The sequence below is a fragment of the Schistocerca americana genome, chromosome 4, assembly GCF_021461395.2.
Source record: "Schistocerca americana isolate TAMUIC-IGC-003095 chromosome 4, iqSchAmer2.1, whole genome shotgun sequence".
Taxonomy (NCBI): Eukaryota; Metazoa; Arthropoda; class Insecta; order Orthoptera; family Acrididae; genus Schistocerca; species Schistocerca americana.
Genome location: NC_060122.1, coordinates 95,764,050 through 95,786,383, shown reverse-complemented (window position 1 = coordinate 95,786,383; position 22,334 = coordinate 95,764,050). Strand labels below are relative to the sequence as shown.

Here is a 22,334-nt window from a genome sequence, read left to right as displayed (position 1 = left end):
AAAGTGCATTCTGAAGTACAGTACAATGAATCCCATGCAAATCATCTGTCAATCATTTTAACTTTTTGCCATTTCATCAACAACTAAACCTCAACATTCTTTCTGCATGGTGTTGTAATTTTCCATGGCAAATCTACAGTACCCATCAATTATGTGACTGCATGATAGTTATTGGAATTCTCATTCTTCTTCTCCATCACTCAGATTCATTTTTAAAGGCTTATGATGATAGATTGCTAGACTTCCTATTTTTGTGCAAACAGTTACTGGATTTGTTAACTTCCTTTATCTCATGAACAAATAGCGAAGGATAAAAAGTGCTGACAACACAATTCCGCCAAACTGAAGAATGTTCTGACAACTGAAAAAATGTTGCACTGCACAGCTAAATGTAATGTTGCACTGCAGCAAGTACTTCCAAGAAGGACCGCCGAGCAAAGCCGAGACATACCACGCCTCGGCCTGTATGCATGCAGGCATTGTGTACAAGTGCACTTTTGCACACCCTGGCTGACCCTGCTTTACCTAATCAAGGCCGCAGTTAATTCTGGTCATCATCATGTTCTGCACACAGCTGAGCATAAGTTTCTGCCTCTCCATCTATCAATGTTCAAATGCGATTGATTGCCGAATTCCGCTTTATATCTTTGTGCTATCTTTGCCCTTTAGACCCAAAAAGTTTTCCAGAAATGGTCAGCAACCTCTTTTAGCACAAAGAGGCTCAAAATATCTTGACCACAGGCTTAATACTCTCTTAAAAATGACAATAGTACGGAGTTATCAAATAATGTCAGACAAAATTTGCGAGTCCAAAGCATTGTTGGGTGGGAAATGTTATGCAGGGAAACATTAAACGGCGCATGTACTTTTACTGCAGCTGTTTGAATATCTGTTATGTAAGAGTCTGTGGAGAAGTGAGATGTCATTCAATTCGCACAGATTAATTATGAGACTGAGGTCACATTACAAATATACATCTTCATGTTTTCATGGTGCAGTGACTGACCCATGAAATTTTAGGTGTGCAGTCACACAAACTTTGTAACAGTACAAATAGTTCCGAAAGCTAGGTAATGTGTGGCTTTTATTTTTGTGTGTGTCTGTTGGTAGTACTATACGATATTATGTGAAGGATAGATTGCTACTCAGCATGTAGAGGAGATATTGAGTTATAGACAGGCACAACAAAAAGACTGCTAAATGAGTAAGCTTTCATCCAAAAGACCTTCTTTTGAAAAAGACAACATACACAGGCAAATACAACTCAAACATCGGTGAGCATTGTCTCTGCCCGCTGAGGCCAGGCTGGGAGCAACTGCGCACGAAGGCAGAAGCAGTCCAGGTTGTGGGGGTGAGTAGGAGGCTGTGACAGGGAGGGGGAGGGATAGCAGGGTAGGGGTGGGGGATTATGAAGTGCTGTTTATGGAAGCATACAGGAAAAAGGTGGGAAAAGGGTACAGCAGCTAGGTGCAGTCGAGAGGTTAGACAGAGGGTGGAGAGGAGGAGGGGATGTAACAGGAGGTAAGTATGAAGAAGACACTGAAGTGGAGAACACTGTGTTGGGCAGTGTGCTCAGCAACTGGATGGTCCAGCTGTTTCTTGGCCACAGTTTGTTGGTGGTCATTCATGCGGATAGACAGCTTGTTGGTTCACATGCCCACGTCGAATGCAGCACAGTGCTTCCAGCTTAGCTTGTAGATCACAACTGTTTTCACATGTAGCCCTGCCTTTGATGGGATAGACGACGCTTGTGACAGGACTAGAATAAGTGGTGGTGGGAGAATGTATGGGACACATCTTGCATATAATTATATTACAGAGATATGAGCCATGAGGCAAGGGGTTGGAAGCAGGGTTTGAGAGGGGACAGATGAATATATTGCATAGGTTTTTTGGGCAATGGAATATCACTGTGGGAGGGAGGGGAAGGATAGGGGGTAGGACTTCTCTATATCCAGACGGTGGGACATGGGAGACGATGGGTGACTGGACTAGGAGGGTAATTTTAGTCTGTGAAGGCTGCAGCAATGTCTTTGGTGTATTTGGAGAGGGACTGCTTGTCACTGCGGAAGCGACGGCCATATGTGGCTAGGCTTCATGGGAGGGACTTCTTGGTATGGAATGGGTGGCAGCTGTCAAGTGGAAATATTGATGGTAGTTGGTAGGTCTGATATGGATGGAGGTACTGATGTAGCAATCAGTGAGGTGGAGGCCAAAGTTAACAGTCTCACTGTCTCTGCAATGGAAATACTTTTTTACCGCCTTTCTCATCAACAGCAGAGCTATCTGTGAAAGCAGTCATGTGATCTACAAGCTAAGCTGCAACCACTGTGCTACACTCTACATGGGTATGAAACTAACAAGCTGGCTGTCTGCATGAATGGCCACTGACCCATCGTGGCCAAGAAACAACTGGACCACCCAATTGCTGAGCACACTGTGAACATAACATTCTCCACTTCAATGACTGCTTCACAGCTTGTGACATATGGATCCTTCCTACCATCACCAACTTTTGTAAATTATACTGGTGGGAACTCTCCCTGCAGTATATCCTACATTCCTGTAACCCCCCTGGGCTGAATCTTCATTAGTCACTGTCTTACCTTCACCCACCCCTTCCCCATTTCCACTCCAGCACTACACAGCCTTCTATTACACCCACACAACCACATTATTTTTACTTCTCTACTTTTACACCCACCCATCCTCCTCCATGCCCACTGTTTAACCTTCCAACTGCACCTAGCTGCCCCACTCTCTCTCCACCTCATCCCTGTGTGCTCCTACAAGCACTACTTCACTGTCTCCCACCCCTATCCTGCTATCCCTCCCACTCCCCACCACAGCCTCCTCCTTACTCCCACCATCTAGACTGATTCTGCCAACATGTGCAGTTGCTTACAGTGTGGCCTTAGCAGCCAGAGACAGTGGTTATATGGGTGCGAGGTGTGTGTGTGTGTGTGTGTGCGTGTGTGTGCTCTCTAATTCAGAAGGCCTTCTAGCCCAAAGGTTACTCATTTAGCAGTCTTTTTGTTGTGTCCTGTCTGTGACTCAAGATCTCCACTACATGGTGAGTAACAATCTATCCTTTACATAATATTGTATAGTACACTAATAGACGCGCGCAAAAATAAAAGGGACACACTACCTAGCTTTTGGAACTATTTGTACTACTATAAGGTTTACACGGCTGCGCACCCAAAATTTAATGGGTCAATCATGTGCCTATCAGTTGTTTTAAAATGCTACTCCTGAAGGCGAGAGACACTGAGTCTCTTGTGCCAATAGTTACAACTCAACATGTGTTCTGAGCCCATTCACATTCAGTGTTAGCATATGAGCCACATATTGCAAAGTTTTTGTCTCCTCTTTTCCTTCCATGAATTGAAAAGCTAGAGGACAAATGTGTTCGCTCAAGTGGCCATCAACTCGCAGCACTGCTCATAACAAGAGTTTAATATGTATTTCAAAGTCCACTTGTGGCCACTGACTTTTGTCTGTTCCCTTTTGTTCTCCCCTTCCCTGTCTTTGTTTGTGATGTCAATTTAGGCCAAACCAGGTATTTCTTTGTTTTTTCTCTACCACTTGCGTTGGTACTATAGATGCTACCACTGGGGAAGTTTGTGTTCACCAGCAGGCTCATTTACAACTTTATTTCAGCAGGTGCACTCATTTGAACAGTTGTTTTTGTTTGGAACCCATTGTCTGTGACCTGATTAACTTGTTTACTGACTGTAACTATGCAAAACAATGCAAATGTATGATGGTGAACGGTGCTGCAAGTCTCCTTGCATCAGCACACAACACACATTCAGTAACACCCTTTGGTTCTTCTCTTTTCCAAGATGACGTCCAACTTATTGACTGTTCATTTCATAGTTCACACACACAAGTCAGGAGCAGTGCATGCAGCCTCTTCAACAAGAGTTCCCATTCTTGTATTTCATGAATTTTGTCTAATTATATGTCTTTTGCCTGATTGAGAAACAGGGCTGCTGTCAGGGATGCTGTAGGGCTGATCTTGTTTTCAACATACATGAACAATCTGCAACCGTTTGCAGATGACACTGTAGTGTACAGAAAACTGTCATCATTAAGCGCCTGTAGGATAAGCTAATGCCTCTTCAACGTTCGAATACAGAATCAATGTTGTGATGCTTGACAAAGTCACGTCAAATAAATATGTAGACATATCTCTGGAAAGTGGTACAAAATGGAAGGAGCTATCCCTAAGGAGAGTGGGCAACTTTGGTTTATTGGGCGAATTCTAAGGAAAGTGTAATTCCTATAAATATGAGCACATATAGAACACTTGTGCGACCAGTTGGATTCTCTACCAGGTCAGATTAAAGGAGCAATTCAGAGACAAGCTGCTAGATTTGTTACTGACAAGTTTGATCAACATGCAAGTGTTACGCAAATGCATTATGAACTCCAATGGCAATACCTGGAAGGAAAATAACATTCTTTTTGCAAAATGCTATTGTAAAAATTTAGAAACATGCATCTCACATAAGAACTTTGAAGACCAGGTATGAGATAGTAGGGCTCCTACTGAGGCACAAAGAGAGACATTTTCCTTTGCTTCATTTGTGAGTAACAGGTAAGGCAATACCTAGAAACAGTACAAGGTACCCTCTGCCATGCACCGTGTACTGGCTTACGAACTATGTATGTAAATGTAGATCATGCTTGATTTCTGGCATTTCAAAAACATTATGGGGTTTAAGATATTTCGTCTTGCCTTCAGCATAACTCTCGCATTTATAGTGAAAGTGTCAAGACGTATGTCTATCAACAGAAAAGCTAATGTTTCTTTCAAAGAATTATTTCCTTGCTACATTATTTTTAGGCTTCAGTGACCCATTAGTCTGTCTACCACAGGGGGGTAATGATTAAGTTTCTATTATCATTCTGAGATGAGGGGAAGGAATAACTTCAACACAAAATTTGGCGATGGAGTTGGTCCTCCTCTACATATTTACTACTCAATGTGACATTTTCCCTACTGATGGATGACCTGATGGAGACCATGGCTGTAGAAATCTACACTTTGCATTTTGACTGTTCAAAAAACATTTTACCTTAGAAACAACTTTGCTGCCATTTCAAAAATGCCTGTCACACAATGATTTCTTCATCCAAGGAAAGAGGAAGACATCACTGGTTGCCATTCGGGAGACTATGGGGGAGGGGGCGGTGAATGGAAGGGGGGAGGATTCGGGAAGGGAACGTTTGATAGCCCGAAGCAGCAGTGTGTGTGTGTGTGTGTGTGTGTGTGTGTGTGTGTGTGTGTGTGTGTTTGTTCAGCACAGAATGAGCTGGTGTGATGTGGAGCAAAAACATCCCTTTGGTAGCTTCACATGGCTTTCACCTTGGCAGCCTCCTGTAACCTTGTTAGGAGATTCCAGAAGTATGCTCCTGTGAAAACTGGCACCTTTCAGACTCAATCTGTTAGCACCACATGTGACAGTCCTAAAAAGCACTTGGCTTCATATTGCCCACGACGGTTACAGTTTCTTTACCTTTTTCAGTGATGGTGAATCCACATTTCCTCTGCTTGCTACCCCTCCCTCCCCTAACCTCTCTTAGTTGTAGAGACACACCCAGCACTCATGGTGATGTAGGCAGCTAAAGAAGTAATCTGATTGGCCTGCCACATTTCCACTGTTGATCAGCAGACTCTTTGAATGAGTGTGAGCAATTGCAGAACCCTGTGGTGGTTCCCTGTGTAATGTTCCAAATGTCATGCAATGTTGAAAGCTGATGAATGGATTTTTCACTTTTTCTGTTATTGCCTCAGTTGTGATGTGCTGTTCATCAAGCATCAGGCACTCCTCCTTGCAGTTTTGGGCCTTCACGGAGAAATTGTCTGCCACTTCATTCTCCAATTCTTCATCAGGGGTGGGAGGAGAGGGATGAGGGGGTGGAGGAGAGAGGTGTGGAGGGGGTTGAGGGGTGAGGTTGAGGGGGTGGAGGAGAGAGGTGTGGAGGGGGTTGAGGGGTGAGGTTGAGGGGGTGGAGGAGAGAGGTGTGGAGGGGGTTGAGGGGTGAGGTTGAGGGGGGTGAGGGTGAGGATGAGGGGATGGGGGTGGGGGTGAGGATGAGGGTGAGGGTGAGGGGATGAGAGTGAGGGGGGAGGGAGGGTGTTTGTGAGAATGCAGGTGGAAGAGAGAGGAAGTTTGGAGACAGGTTGGAGAACAAGTTGTGAGGAGGCAGGTGGAAGAGGGATGAGGCATGATGAGGCAGATGGGAGAGGGGAGTGTGAAACAGAAGAGTGGAAAGTAGACTGGTGGAGATAGAAATATACTCAGATAATTTGCAAGAAACAGCAGGCTTGAAACACATCTGTGCAAATATACATGACATACACATATGGGGGCAAAGCTTGGGGTGAAATCTACTTATGTATACAAAGACTATTAGAACTGTTACTTCATTAAAGGGCAGCAAAAATAAAGATGAGATGACACATACCCAATCAATAAATATTCGAGATGCTGCTTCTCCGTACACTCTAATGTTCTCATACCAAATTGTCACATACTCCATCGTAATGACTATTCCCTTCCAGCACAATTCTGCAGCTGGTTTAGCCTTTTCAGATGCAATAGCATAGTAATGTGGCACATTCTCTTCAGCCCATCTGGAAATAAGCCATGCACACAATATAGGTAAATAGCAAACAAGACCATATACTGTTCTAAGCTGATTTTTTTTTTTTTTTGTGACAGAACTACACTAACAAAACAGATCCACTTTATTTCAGCCTGCAATAAAACAACTAATCTCACAGTTTACCCTAAGTTTTATTACATATTGCTATACAAGCAGTCCATTCTCAAATTGTAATTATGTGTAATGTTACTGCAGGTAACCACTATAAAATTATGGAGAACAAAGTGTTCAGTTGACATACCACTGCAGCTTAGAGTCACTGTCATCTCCATAACTAATGATTCTAAGAACTTCTAAAGGTATAAAAACTCATTTAACGATCAGCAGTTAAATGAGGGGTACAACAGACAGATGATGTAGAATCGTTGATTTTTATATATATGGTCAACAAGCTGTAGACAATTAAATCTGCTAAGTGACCTAACAAGCTTCATTTTATCAACTGAAAAATTTCCCCCGAATTTTCAACAATATGCACAATGGGCCCACTATGGAGTAGAAAATAACTGTGTTTTTGAGACTGAATTAATATACTTACCCACAATTAACGCAATTATGGGTTAGGCATTGGCAACTCTTGAACAGAGAAAATTCAATAGCTGACGAAACAACATCTATTTAAATTCCTAACAAGAATCTTTCCTTTTGCAAAAATTAAACGGAAAATACTATTTAAAAAAAGCACAAAAAACCTGAGCAACTTTAAAAGACTGAACAGCTCATAAGATGAAAAAGGGTAGCACCGTCAAAGACTGCCAACATCATAGTGGGGAACATGTGAGTGCACTACGTTTGACAAGGTTAAGTTACATCACACGTTACTTATTGGAAGGAAGGATCAGAAGGCAGGTACTGCCAGGAGGCTCAACTACACCTCTTGTCTCCAGAGAGGGAGGAACCTGACAACTGGCAGCAAGTACCGCAATTCACTGCCAATATCACTCGGATCTGTCGCCAATGTATTTGTCCAATGTGTCATTCAAACCATCACAGTCACAGTCACGCATCCTTTTGTTCTGAAGCAGCACTGCAGGCACACCTGGGCCTTCCAGCTTTAATCACAGACCATTAGTGGTCTCAGATGCACTTCACTGACATCAGTAACAGGGTATACTTCAACGTTATCAGAGGCCCTATCTCTCTCTCTCTCTCTCTCTCTCTCTCTCTCTCTCTCTCTCTCTCTCTCTCTCTCTCTCTCTCACTCCCTCCTCCCCCCTCTAAAACACACACACACACACACACACACACACACACACACACACACACGTGGTAATGAATGTCACTGAGAAATACAATGTGACCTCCCAAGGTGATATTGACTTCCGTATTGTATTTTCATCATGTCCTTCAGTAAACTCCAATTAACATATGTATAAGCCACAAGTCCAAGAATTAGCTAATTGTAGGATATTTGTTCTGGCCATTATATAACTTTCATTTCAATAGTTTGCACAAACAATTTGCATACTGTGATATAAATTGATATTAAAGAGCAGAACTTGTAGAATCTATCATGACAAGCTCAGTGAATAAATTGATATTAAAGAGCAGAACTTGTAGAATCTATCACGACAAGCTCAGTGAATAAATTGATATTAAAGAGCAGAACTTGTAGAATCTATCACGACAAGCTCAGTGACCTCCTCCTGGAGCCTAGGTTCAAAATGCAACATAACTTGCATAGTCAATAATGCATTGTGATTTAAACTTTGGAGCAGCTGCTTGTTTCACTTCATTCTTCACCATAAAAAAGCACATGTATCAAGATGTTTCAGTTTAAAGATATAATTAACAAGTCACATACTGACAAAAGTTTTTTAACATTTTTCACCCTTCTATAGGTTTTAGTCATAGATGTGGATGCCTACAATGCAGTAAAATATGGTAAGATTTTTGCATTAAACGTATAGGTAATGAAAAACTGAATTCGGAAACACAAGACAAATTCGTCTCTCTCCAAAAAAAAAATGTGATGCTACACTCACTCGTCCTTGTCCGAGCAGAATTATTCATTGTGTCCACCAACTACCTTACTATAACTACATCAAGCTCTGTATTATGAACTATTCATGATATGTGTTAAATTTTAGACCATTATTTTGATACGATCAAACTGGATTTTTAAATTATCATTTACAAAATGAGTATTATGTACAAACTTTAGCATTATTTGCTTGATTACTACACACCACATTAAATACTTTCCAGATACCTGAATCTGGCAGCCCCTCCAGTGCAATATCTGACTACTCCTTCAAAATACATCTACTGTTTCTTCAGTCTGCAAAAAATCAGGGCCAAACTTTTCTGTGCCACACTACGGACTGTATGATCAGCAGTGTAAAGCATTTCTCTTTCTATTGTTCACTTTATGAATATTAATTTTTTTTTCAAATTGTCATTCATTACCATAATAAATAAGAAAATAAATGTACTGTGATGCTGCCATTAGTATGTTGAACAGTTCGAAGAGCTGTCTACAAGAGGCTCCAGAGTGGACACTACAACATTATGCTTATTGTCGACTTCTGCGTAACACTTTTTTGCTCAATGAAGAGTTGCATAGAATATGACGCTAAAATACATTAGTGACGGAAAACAGAAAAGGTTTTTCTGTCTTTGTATCCATTTTTCCAATTTTCTATTGGAAAAGAAAACAAAAAATGAACTGTGTTTGTTGTGAACTACTGAAAAAATTTCATTACCACGTATATGTGAAAACACTTTCGAAATTATTAAACAGTTGTACAAAGAAATATGTATAATATACAAATGTATAAGTCCAGTATCCAAATTAAGAAACACAACCCCCGACGGTTTCTGTACTCTGGGAAAGCTGCTTCACAAGTCTACAACACAATTTTGTTAACGTCTCTTCATAGCTCTACAGATGACTACTGTTTTTGCTTACAGACACTGCACTTAGCAGTTGAAAACTATCAGAAGTGCAGCCAGAATCAGGGATTTTTCTTATGTTGCCCTGACTCTAGGAGTGTCTTACGAGGAGAGGCCCCCAGTGGTGGAATCATTTTGAAGCCAAATGTACGGTGATGTAGGTTAAGATCCCAGGCATCACATACTGCAGTTATTCACCATGGTGGGCCCTCAACTGCGAGTAACTGACAAAAAAATTTTGGAATTGTGTGTGATGCTTGGTAACATTAAAAACTTGAATTACAAAACCTCATTGTCAAGAGTAATGGATAGGATAATAACTTCACATCCAAGAAATTATGGAATCAAATCTCGCCAGGTAAACTTAATTTTTCATTTTTAAATCTTTATCAAAATGACTGACCACTATTTTTATTCAATTAATTGGTTCAAACATAATTTTTTATTTCTATTCATTTGTCATATTATTTTAATCACCGTATGAGCTTTTTTTTATTTGTTTAATGTTTCTTTATATCATTCTTTTACCAATCAGAATTTCTGTGAATATGAAATTAATTATATCTATATATTATAATTTTTAATTATTTGAAAACGCTGATCAATCACTTAAAAAACAAAAGACCAAATAATTTATTTGTATTGACTGTGCAGTGGTGTGAAAAATGTAGTTATTGTTACCATATGTGCAATGCTTTTGTATTGTAATCATCACACAAACATTTGAAACATAACCTAAATACCTACAGCACTAAGGACAAAATAATGGAGATGAAAATTTAAATGAAAGAGAGTTAGTAAGTATAACAAAATTAGAAATAGATGTAATGAACGCAATAATTTGAACAAAAAACAGGGTGATGAAACAAAAGAAATTAATTCAAATATTAATACATAAAATTAATTAAACCTCATTAACAAACACTTAAAGTGGAAAAAGAATGACAGGAAGAAAAATGAGAGCAAATCAAGAAGTTCATATAACGATTAAAATGTGACAAAGGAATGGAAACAAAAAATTGCATTTACATCAATGAATTCAATAAAAATAATGATCAAAGTCATTTCGACACAGATTTAAAAACTAAAAATATAAACAAAAAATACTGCACCTGGCAGGATTTGAACCCACAACCTCACATTTCTTAAGCTACTACCCTATCCATTACACCACACAACCAGATTATTTGATGCAACTTTTTAAACACTGTTGCGGGTCACACGAATTTCAAAATTTTTTTCATCAATTAATTGCAAATGAGGGCCCACTATGGTGACAGTCTGCATTGTGTGATACCTAGGCTCTTAACCTACACAACCACATAGATGGTTTCAAAAGATTAATCCCACTACCAGGGAGCTCTCCTTATTAGTAGTAAAGAATGTTGTTGTTGCGGTCTTCAGTCCTGAGACTGGTTTGATGCAGATCTCCATGCTACTCTATCCTCTGCAAGCTGCAACCTACATCCTTCTGAATCTGCTTAGTGTATTCATCTCTTGGTCTCCCTTTACGATTTTTACCCTCCACACTGCCCTCCAATGCTAAATTTGTGATCCCTTAATGCCTCACAACATGTCCTACCAACAGGTCCCTTCTTCTAGTCAAGTTGTGCCACAAACTTCTCTTCTCCCCAATCCCATTCAGTACACCCTCATTAGTCACGTGATCTACCCATCTAATATTCAGCATTCTTCTGTAGCACCACATTTCGAAAGTTCCTATTCTCTTCTTGTCCAAACTATTTATCGTCCATGTTTCACTTCCATACATGGCTACACTCCATACAAATACTTTCAGAAACGACTTCCTGACACTTAAATCTATACTCGATGTTAAAAGATTTCTCTTCTTCAGAAACGCTTTCCTTGCCACTGCCAGTCTACATTTTATATCCTCTCTACTTCAACCACCATCAGTTATTTTGCTCCCCAAATAGCAAAACTCCTCTACTACTTTAAGTGCCTTATTTCCTAATCTAATTCCCTCAGCATCACCCGACTTAATTTGACTACATTCCATTATCCTCGTTTTGCTTTTGTTGATATTCACCTTATATCCTCCTTTCAAGACACTGTCCATTCCGTTCAACTGCTCTGACAGAATTACAATGTAATCGGCGAACCTCAAAATTTTTATTTCTTCTCCATGGATTTTAATACCTACTCCGAATTTTTCTTTTGTTTCCTTTACTGTTTACTCAATATACAGATTGTGGCATTTTTTCACACTTCTCAGTGTTTATGATGCCATGCCTCTTGTACTACATTTCCTACAATGATATATTTGTGCAGGTACATTCAGCAGCATATGTGGATACTGTCTGTGAAATATGTTGCAGACAGAATTAGTAGCAAAGAAGTAATAAATTTAAACATCAAGCATGATGTGTCAGTTTTTCCATGCATCTCACTGTTTATGATGTCATGTCTCCTGAACCATGCATGATAGCTTTGTGCTTCTTACCCCAACAGTGACTGTGTTGCCTGGCAATAGTGGATGTGTGTACACAGAGTTTAAGATATCTGCCCATAATGTGCAGCTTCCAAATTGAGGTACTTACCAATATATCACAAACAAAGCGAGAAAACTCTGATTGATTGATTTTTCCCTCATCAGTTTTTTGAGATAGTCGTTAGGCCTGGTGCAGAATTGTATATGAACTACATTTGAAGAGAACCAATTGATAATTTCTCAGTAAATTTTTATTTTCATCTTCAGGCAGTAAAGTCTTTCCATTATATTTGATTACAGTAAATTCCCAATTTGTAAGGTAAGGGAGAAGATGCTTGACTAACCAAAAAACAGGAATAATCGAGATATCCAATGGATTGAAAAAAACAGCCAACCAAGTGCAAAATACATGTTTATTGAAACTTGAAAATGATTTTAACAATTTTAAAAATGTCTTCTTCATGAGGTATTGTACCTATTAACAAATATTATGACATTGTGTGGAACAGAGGTGGAATCATTACAATACACAAAATTGCAGGAAATGTTTACAAATAATTTTACTGAGGCATACTCACTCAAAGTCATATGGCTTATAATGAGCCCAGCAAGCTCAGGTACACATAGCAAACTCTTTGCAGCATGTCCAGAAGTACACAACAAGCACTTATACATGAACACAAAAGTGTAAGAAGAGTGACTGTCGAAGCAAAAACGCTCCAAGGCAATATTATCAGTGTATGGGAGTTCTAATACTTGACGTATTAAGGTGACCCCTGACATAAGTGAATATTGTAAAAGAACGCAAGGTGATGGAGAAACTGCAAATATTCCAAAACAAATGGAAATTGGGGAAAGAGAAGGGGGAGGGAGGGGGTAGATCATTACTTGTGAAGCATACTGCTAAGGGAAATGGTCGTGCTGATAAAGCACGTTATATTAACAAATACAAAGGAGTTTAGAAAAATGTAGACACTCTTTGATAGTCAATATTAATGGAACATACCATACAATTCTTGCATGGGGGACAGGTTATTTTGTGTGTTCAATGTTACCCCCATTAGCAGCCAAACAACTTCGACGCTGCTGAACTGCTGACTGAACAATGGCTGTCAGTGTTCCTGGTGTGATAATAGTTGCACAGGACGCCTCAAAAGTTTCTGTTGCTCATTCAGTATAGCTGGCTTCTGTTGGTAAACTTCATTTTTCAAGGCTCCCCACATGTAGAAGCCACGAGGTGTAAGGTCTGAAGATCGTGGTGGTTACTCAACAGCTCCTCTTCGACTTATCCATCGTCCCAACAGATTTTCATCCAAGTAGGCTCTTACATTTCTTTGGTAGTGAGGCGGAGTGCCATCTTGTTGTAGCTAACACCTTTCGTTTCCAAGCACCTCTCAGATGGCAGGTAAAATCGATGTTTGCAGCATATGAAGATACACTTCATCAGTTATCAGTTATGGTACCTTCAGAGAAGAATGGGCCAATCAAATCGCATGATGATAGACTACACCACACATTAACAACCACTAGATTACCACTTGCAATACCCCATTCATAGCGTGCAGCAATGATGGACTGTGCACTTTCCACTCTGCAGCCTCCACAATACGCCATATGCTTGATCAACTTATCTCGCTTTCACATGCACCCTGCTTCATAGATTTTTGAAGTGACCCAATAAAGTGTTGCGACGCAGCAGCGCTTGATGCTAGACTTTGTTTTTGATCAGCCAGACCTTCCCTTATTCACGTCATGAACAGTACTGTCAGCTTCAAATTTATCCCAAATATAATAAATTGTTTGTAATTGTTGGTTGTTGAGTTCTGTACACATTATGCCACTGTCGTCATACCTCCATCATGTTTTCATACTTCCAGTGCCACTTCAATACAGCTTTGTGTTGCTCAAACAACGATCTTACTTCATTCATTGCTGCACTGTCATCTGCTGGAAAATATGTGCCGAGATCTGTTGAGAAAGCAATGGACTCTGCTACCCCACAAAATTACAATAATATGTCATTTTGTTCAGAAGATATTAACTATCAAACAGTGTCTACATTTTTCTTGGCCCCTCTGTATACTAGAAAGGGTGGAGAGTGGTTATAAAATATCCAGTAGAATAATGAATAAAAAAAGACTCACTAAACGGTGTATACAGGTGGTCCATTGATAGTGACCCGGCCAAATATCTCACGAAATAAGCATCAAACGAAAAAACTACAAAGAACGAAACTCATCTAGCTTGAAGAGGGAAACCAGATGGCGCTATGGCTGGCCCGCTAGATGGTGCTGCCATAGGTCAAACGGATATCACCTGCGATTTTAAAAACAGGAACCCACATTTTTTATTACATATTCATGTAGTACATAAAGAAATATGAATGTTTTAGTTGGACCACTTTTTTCGCTTTGTGATAACTGGCGCTGTAATAGTCACAAACATATAAGTACATGGTATCACGTAACATTCCGCCAGTGCGGACGGTATTTGCTTCGTGATACATTACCCATGTTAAAATGTACCGTTTACCAATTGCAGAAAAGGTCGATATCATGTTGATGTATGGCTATTGTGATCAAAATGCCCAACGGGCACGTGCTATGTATGCTGCTCGGTATCCTGGACTACATCACCCAAGTGTCCTGGACGACATCACCAAAGTGTCCTGGACGACATCACCAAAGTGTCCTGGACGACATCACCAAAGTGTCCTGGACGACATCACCAAAGTGTCCTGGACGACATCACCAAAGTGTCCTGGACGACATCACCAAAGTGTCCTGGACGACATCACCAAAGTGTCCTGGACGACATCACCAAAGTGTCCTGGACGACATCACCAAAGTGTCCTGGACGACATCACCAAAGTGTCCTGGACGACATCACCAAAGTGTCCTGACCGTTCGCCGGATAGTTACGTTATTTAAGGAAACAGGAAGTGTTCAGCCACATGTAAAACATCAACCATGACCTGGAACAAATGATGATGCCCAAGTAGGTGTTTTAGCTGCTGTCGCGGCTAATCCTCACATCAGCAGCAGACAAATTGCGCGAGAATCGCGAATCTCAAAAACGTCGGTGTTGAGAATGCTACATCAACATCGCTTGCACCCGTACCATATTTCTATGAACCAGGAATTGCATGGTGACGACTTTGAATGTCGTGTACAGTTCTGCCACTGGGCACAAGAGAAATTATGGGACAATGACAGATTTTTTGCACGCTTTCTATATAGCGACGAGTCGTCATTCACCAACAGCGGTCACGTAAACCGGCATAATATGCACCATTGGGCAATGGAAAATCAACGATAGCTGCGACAAGTGGAACATCAGCGACCTTGGTGGGTTAATGTATGGTGCGGCATTATGGGAGGAATAATAATTGGCCCCCTTTTGACCGATGGCAATTTAAATGGTGCAATGTATCCAGATTTCCTACGTAATGTTCTAACCATGTTACTACAAGATGTTTCACTGCATGACAGAATGGCGATGTACTTTCAACATGGTGGATGTCCGGCACATAGCTCACGTGCGGTTGAAGTGGTATTGAATAGCATGTTTCATAACAGGTGGATTGGTCGTCGAAGCACCATACCATGGCCCACACGTTCATCAGATCTGACATCTCTGGATTTCTTTCTGTGGGGAAAGTTGAGGGATATTTGCTATCGTGATCCACCGACAACGCCTGACAGCATGCGTCAGCGCATTGTCAATGCATTTGCGAACATTACGGAAGGTGAACTACTCGCTGTTGAGAGGAATGTCATTACACGTACTGCCAAATGCATTGAGTTGAAGGACATCATTTTGAGCATTTACTGCATTAATGTGGTATTTCAGGTAATCACGCTGTAACAGCATGCGTTCTCAGATGTTAAGTTCACAGAAGTATATGTATCACATTGGAACAACCGAAATAAAATGGTCAAATGTACCTACATTCTGTATTTTAATTTAAAAAACCTACCCGTTACCAACTGTTCGTCGAAAATTGTGAGCCATATGTTTGTGACTATTACAGTGCCGTCTATCACAAAGCGAAAAAAGTGGTCCAACATATTTCTTCACATACTACATGAATATGTAATAAAAAATGGGGGTTCCTGTTTAAAAAAATGCAGTTGATATCCGTTTGACCTACGGCAGCGCCATCTAGCTGTCCAACCATAGTGCCATCTAGACTAGTTTCGTTCTTTATAGTTTTTTCGTTTGGCTCTTATTTCGTGAGATATTTGGCCGGGTCACAATCAATGGACCACCCTGTATATGCCTAGAAATCACGATGTTACAAGCAGGAGACAACCTAAACATAAAAAAGGGGTGGATGGATCTAAGATGGTTCATTACCAAAATATTGAACAGCAACTGTTGATGAAGTGTACATTGGACAATGACAAAATAAAAGATGTATTCTTACTGAACATAAAAGTCTGAGTAAAACAAACACAGCACGGAGGCCAGTGCCGAGTGGTACACTTGGCTACTGAGCCTGAAGTAGATGCTTAAAATATTCCAGGAAATATCTATGTGCAAGTTGAGGCTGATCATTTAAATTGTAGCCATCATTGTTCTCCAAATGTTTGGAAATTTTCAGCTCTACCCATAAATCTAATGTACACCTTTTTACTTCTTTGTGTGGGGTTATGGTATCTTCTAAATCCAGTACACAGTTTTACAAAAACCGTCATTATTTTATAACCTTGCACAAGAAACTCGACAAACTTTTACAGAAATTGTCTCAATGCTGTTAGCTACTGAGCACATCAACAATTACGGTTACAATAACTTCCCGCTCGGCTCAACAATAGAAAGTTTCCACTTTACGATAATGCATGGATTTTTAACACTGAGACTGTTCGTCAATTATTCACCTAGGGAAACAATTGAGGCAAAATAAAAGTTGTGGGAAGTGATAAATGCAATCTTGCTTAAGCGCAAGATTGCATTTATCTGGCACATGGACGTTAAAATAAGTATCTCTTTGTTTCTATGCAGTGGGAAAGAGCAAATAAGCCATACTGTCCAAATTCGCCTCGGTGTCCAAAATCACCCCTATTGACGGTACTGTAAAGAGTTTGCTATGTTTACCTGAGCCTGCGGGCTCTTTATATGCCACATGACCTATAGCACAGTTCTTTTACCCCACCTGCTTCCTCCTCCTTTTCAACATTTTAGTTATCATGTTAACTCTCCTAATGAATATGTACTTTTGAAATCGCACACGCTGCTCACTGCAGCTATGCCCAGGAGTGCCACCAACCAGAACTGACCTCCACTCTTCAGCCAGTCGGCACTTGTCATTAGCTCTGTACATGGCATACTTATGCTCTGTAGGGTCAGATGCCATGTTTTGCATTTAAATGTCATATATATACAAATCTTTCAAGCAACACACTACACGTTTTCAGATGCACTGTTAAATGTGCAGTATTTTCGAAAGTTTTGAGACAAAGCTCTATGGTGGAGAACCACCAGTTTAAATAATGTACTTTAGATGGTGAGTCACGTACATGTATTAGGCAAAGGAAACGATTCCCTCATTGGATATAGATAAAATGCGATTCTACACGAGTATGCTTCACTAAAATTATTTGTAAATGTTTCCTGCAATTTTGCTTATTGTATTGTATTGTATTGTATTGTATTCCACACGCAATGTCACAATATTTGTCAATAGGTACGATACCTTCTGAAGAAGACAGCTTTAAAACTGACAAAACTGTGGTCAAGATTTAATAAACCTGTGTTTTGCAAGTTCTTGTTGCATAGTTGCTGAAGTGCAGCCAAGGGTAGATTCTTAATCAAGATATTTTCGAACATGTTTTCGGAATGGTGTCTACCGGATGGGTAGCAGCAGCAGTGTCAGTGGCTGATGCCGCGTGCGCTCACGCGTAGGTGGGGCAGCTGTCTTCCATGCCTTTCTTGCTTAGCATCCGCAGCTGCTCCTAGTGGCTGACAACGTGCTCTGCCCGTCCCTGTGTCAGTGTGACACATGCAACCCCCCCCCCCCCTTTCGTATGAATAATCGTAATCTGCAAACTGGATAATCTGCACATGAACAATCAGGATTACACTGTATTATAAATGTTTTGCAGGAAAGAGGACAATTTTAGCTTTATGTATAGGGAAACAGGACAAGAAAAGACTCAGTACTGTTTCCTTTGGTACACCTGGGATTATTCCCCACTCTAAAAGATGAATTTGCCGTATGTGATACGGTGTGCATGACCACTTCATTTACAAAATGCCTCTCCCCACATACATTTCTAAAATTTTTAACCAACTACTAGGAGAGGATACAGTTAAAATAATAATATCCAGATACTGAAACAACCATTCCACTCTCCTGTCCTTAAGACTAATCTCTTGGACTTAACTCCCCCACAAGTAAACACTAATCAGAACATTTTTAAATTGAGCACAGATCCTTTTCTGCTATATGGTCACCTATCTCGTTAGTTCCTGAGAAGAGGTACTTTCAGGTCTATTCTTTACTAAGTTATAAGTCTTCATCTCTCATCTTTTCATTGTTACGAGTTTTACACAATTTCTATGAACACCTGTTTCTTTCTCCAATCACATTTCATGCAATGTCTTGTGCAGTCAAATCGAATGATTGCGTCCTTTTACTGTGTGCAGTTAGTATACATTGTGTTCCTACATTTTATGTTGTCACTTTTTCATATTAACAGAATCTTCCGTCGGTTCTTGGTAGAACAACATTATAATAAATGAAAAGCACCAATTTGCTTTTCATTTATTATTGTCACTTTTTCTGCGGTAATTGGAAAGAAACACAGGAACTTCTCAGATCCTCTTAATAATACCCGCTATGTTATCCCCACAATACCTTATACAGGATGTCTAAGGAAATATCATACGATCCTGTAAGAAGTAATATTGATCAGAACAAGAGCAACGGTTCCTCTAATTACATGTTCAGAAGCCAACACCTGCTGGGTTATGGACATTATACTTGTGATTATAATGTGCAGAATTCAGATAAACAAGAGATGGCTTAGTAAATTATCACAATACACACATGTTGGCAGGAGCAAATCGTGGAGCACTCATCGAGGTAAACAAAATGATCATATGGCCTTACTGGTCAGGAGACCCCCCCCCCCCCCCCCCCCCCCCGGTGCAAGTTTTTCTACTGACTTCACTTTGACAACATGTGTGTTGATGAAGGTAAGATGAAATAGTTAGAACAATACAAACACTCAATCCCCAAATGAAGAAAATTGCTGATTCGGTCAGGTGTCCCGCGATCTAGAGGCAGTGACATTGAGACACCACGGCATTTTCTACAGATTGCATGACCGTTTCTCACTGAAACGTTTTATGGGTGACGGATTGGTCAAGGTGGTCTGGTAGCATGGCCTTCCCATTCACTAGACCTGAATTCTTCACATTTCTGGCTACGGGGACTTTTAAAGGCACTGGTGTATGCACAATCAATATGACGCAATCCAAATGGAACCAGGTGTATTTGAAAGACTGCCTACTTCTATGAGACAGGCAGATGGGATTGAGAGGACAGATTGACCCCATATCTCAAAAGGCTGAACATAGAAGCAATATCTTTTGGATGTTGTAGCACTACTTATTTTCTGTGCTTGCTAAGAAAAACTGGAAAAGTTTTGTTATTACCCAAATGTGTTTCAAAAATTCGTGTGCTGTCTTCAGTGGGAATATCGATTATTTTCTGATTATTATTGGTACACATTAATCTCTTGTTAGGTTACGGGTCATTCCGTGTCAAGAGTCCTAGTTTAGAACATGCTCCCAGCTCTACCACCTTCAATTTGTACTGTCTGTACCTGACAGATCTGTACAAACTCCTGCAAAGTTTCAGGTTCAGCTATTGAGGTACTAGGGGCATTTTTGTGAAGACCACTTTTTCAGAGACCAAAAAATCACAAAGAAATCTTCACGTTTGCATGCCATTCTTCCTTCTGGGCATGTGGCATAACTTTTTATGCTCAACACATCAATGATGCAAGTAAAGTTCAGAAAGCAATGCTTTTGGCATAATCTCAGTTCAAAGTGGGCAACAAACAAAGTCATGACAAATTTGCTCCACAGTTTAACAAGTAATTAGTAGTGAGGAAAGGGGCACTATGAACTTGGTCTACTATTGTCACAAATTAAGGCCTAGCTTGTATGCTTAATTACAGTGCTACCATTTTGTAAATTTGCTATAATAATAATAATAATAATAATAAAAACAAATTATACCAGCATTCAATGTCATATCTCAAAAGGGACACCTACCACATTACATCATTAACACCAGTCAAGCGAGAACATTGCATTCTATTAGACATACATATTTCCATTTTGAAGTACCTTTGGGTAAGGTGCAAAAATTTCGCCTAAAATATTAAATTTTGATCATTAAGTATTCATTGTGCAGTTTATTTGGTGATAAATAAAAATTTAAACCTGTTTGTGATAGGATCATTGCTACATTTAACTGCACTAAAAACTGCTACATAACTCTTTTGTGAATAATAATAATAATTGCATGCTATTGATTTTATTTCTTTTCTTTATTTAGGACTCGACAATTTGATGTTAATGCCTGAAGCTAATCAAGTTATTGTTAAAATGGAGAAAAGTTCAAGTCAATGCATGCAGATACAGAAATGCTGATTCCCCATGCCATTTAATGACATACAGTGCCTTAAAAGGGCAAAGCTGTAAATGAACTTTCATTAGAACAACAAGAGTTGCTTAATTGACGGAGTGATTTGCACACTACTGAAAATAGTCAACTATGCTTCCATCATGAAGTGATACTCCTACAAAGGTTTGAATTTTCACAAATATTATGCTGCAACCCTTTTGGTAAGAAAATCCACACTGCATGAAAAAGTATGCGCTCAGTCAACATGGAAACAGCTGGCCAGCTAAAAGGGATAATCACATCTAATATTAAACCAGGTCAAAAACTGTGCCCATCCTGTATAAAAGATTTGATACAATGAAATATTCACAAATGGAAGTCATACCTCAATCAGATGAAGATGATGAGACTAATGTCTCTCACAATTTGAATGCGAGCTTTTTTGTTAAAATTTCAACAAATTGGTGCAAGGGTTGAAAAAGGTAATACAAAGCAAAAAATACAGGTTAAGGTACAATTATTAAGAAAATTGCAGCAGTTGGAGCATATGATTCCAGTGAATTGGAGCAATCATGCACAAGCTAGCAATGCTTGACTTGTTTAGATTACAACCAGCTAATCCAAGAATTTGAAGAAAAATTACATATATCAAATCATAATGAAAAAAATTCTAATATTGACCTTAGTTCCCCAAAGCTGGTCTATCAAAAATATTATGGAAGAATTTTGTGTTCCAGAAGGAATGGTATGAAAGGCTAGAAAGCTAAAAGCTGAACACAGTATACTTGCACAGCCCCAAGGGAAATGTGGAAAAAAGCTTAATAAGGCTGTGAAGCCAAGAGTCTCGCAATATTTTTATGATGGAAGAATTTAGCCAGATTTTTCCAGGTAAAAAGGACTGTATTACTGCTCGAACAGATGGAGAAAAGATTAAAAGACAAAAGTACTTGTTACTGAGCAACTTTGCGGTAATAAAAATGGACCGGAAATTGGATTTTCCAAATTCTGTGAATTAAGGCCAAAGTGGTGTGTGACTAGGTACAGCTGGTTCACATTCAGTTTGCATCTATACAATACATCAAAATGTGAAACTAACATTGGCACACAGTCCAATAAAAGATTATAAAATTTTACTGAGCAAAATTGTAAGTTGGAAAAGAAGGATGGCATGGTTCATCACTGTCCATGAACAGAGCCTCCAAAGGAATATTTGGAAAGTGTTTTTGCAGATACTGATACTGAGGGTCCAATTCAGTTTAAACAATGAATCCACACTGACAGACACACACTTGGAATCAGAGAAAGAACGGTTGAAGGGTTCACTGACAAATTTGTAACATAACTTTTGTCCCTTTCTACTCACCACTACACTGCAACGCATCAGAGCAAGCATTTGCAGTAGATTAAAGAATGTCTCAAACCAAGATAATTGATTACATTAATGGATTTTGCATAAAATTATTCCTTTATTGTCCAAGATGCAGCTCAAGGATTTCACTGGGAAAATAGCCAAGCTACATTACATCCATTTGTCATTTACTACAATGATAACGAAGAACTAAAAAGCATCAGGTACTGCATAATCAGCGGTAGCCTCCGACATGATACAGGTGCAATGCATGTGTTTTTAACTTGCTTGATCAAAACCCTCAAGTGCACTTC

The 22,334-nt window shown here is 39.7% G+C and overlaps 1 protein-coding gene across 1 annotated transcript in view; it reads right to left on the bottom strand.

Annotated features, from left to right (window-relative positions):
* LOC124612397 (transmembrane protein 214-B) overlaps positions 1-22,334 on the bottom strand; it is a 149,716-nt gene that overhangs the window by 2,992 nt on the left and 124,390 nt on the right. The window contains exon 11 of the mRNA XM_047140578.1: positions 6,481-6,649. Coding sequence (XP_046996534.1) covers positions 6,481-6,649 — 169 coding nt within the window. The remainder of the gene's footprint in view (positions 1-6,480; positions 6,650-22,334) is intronic.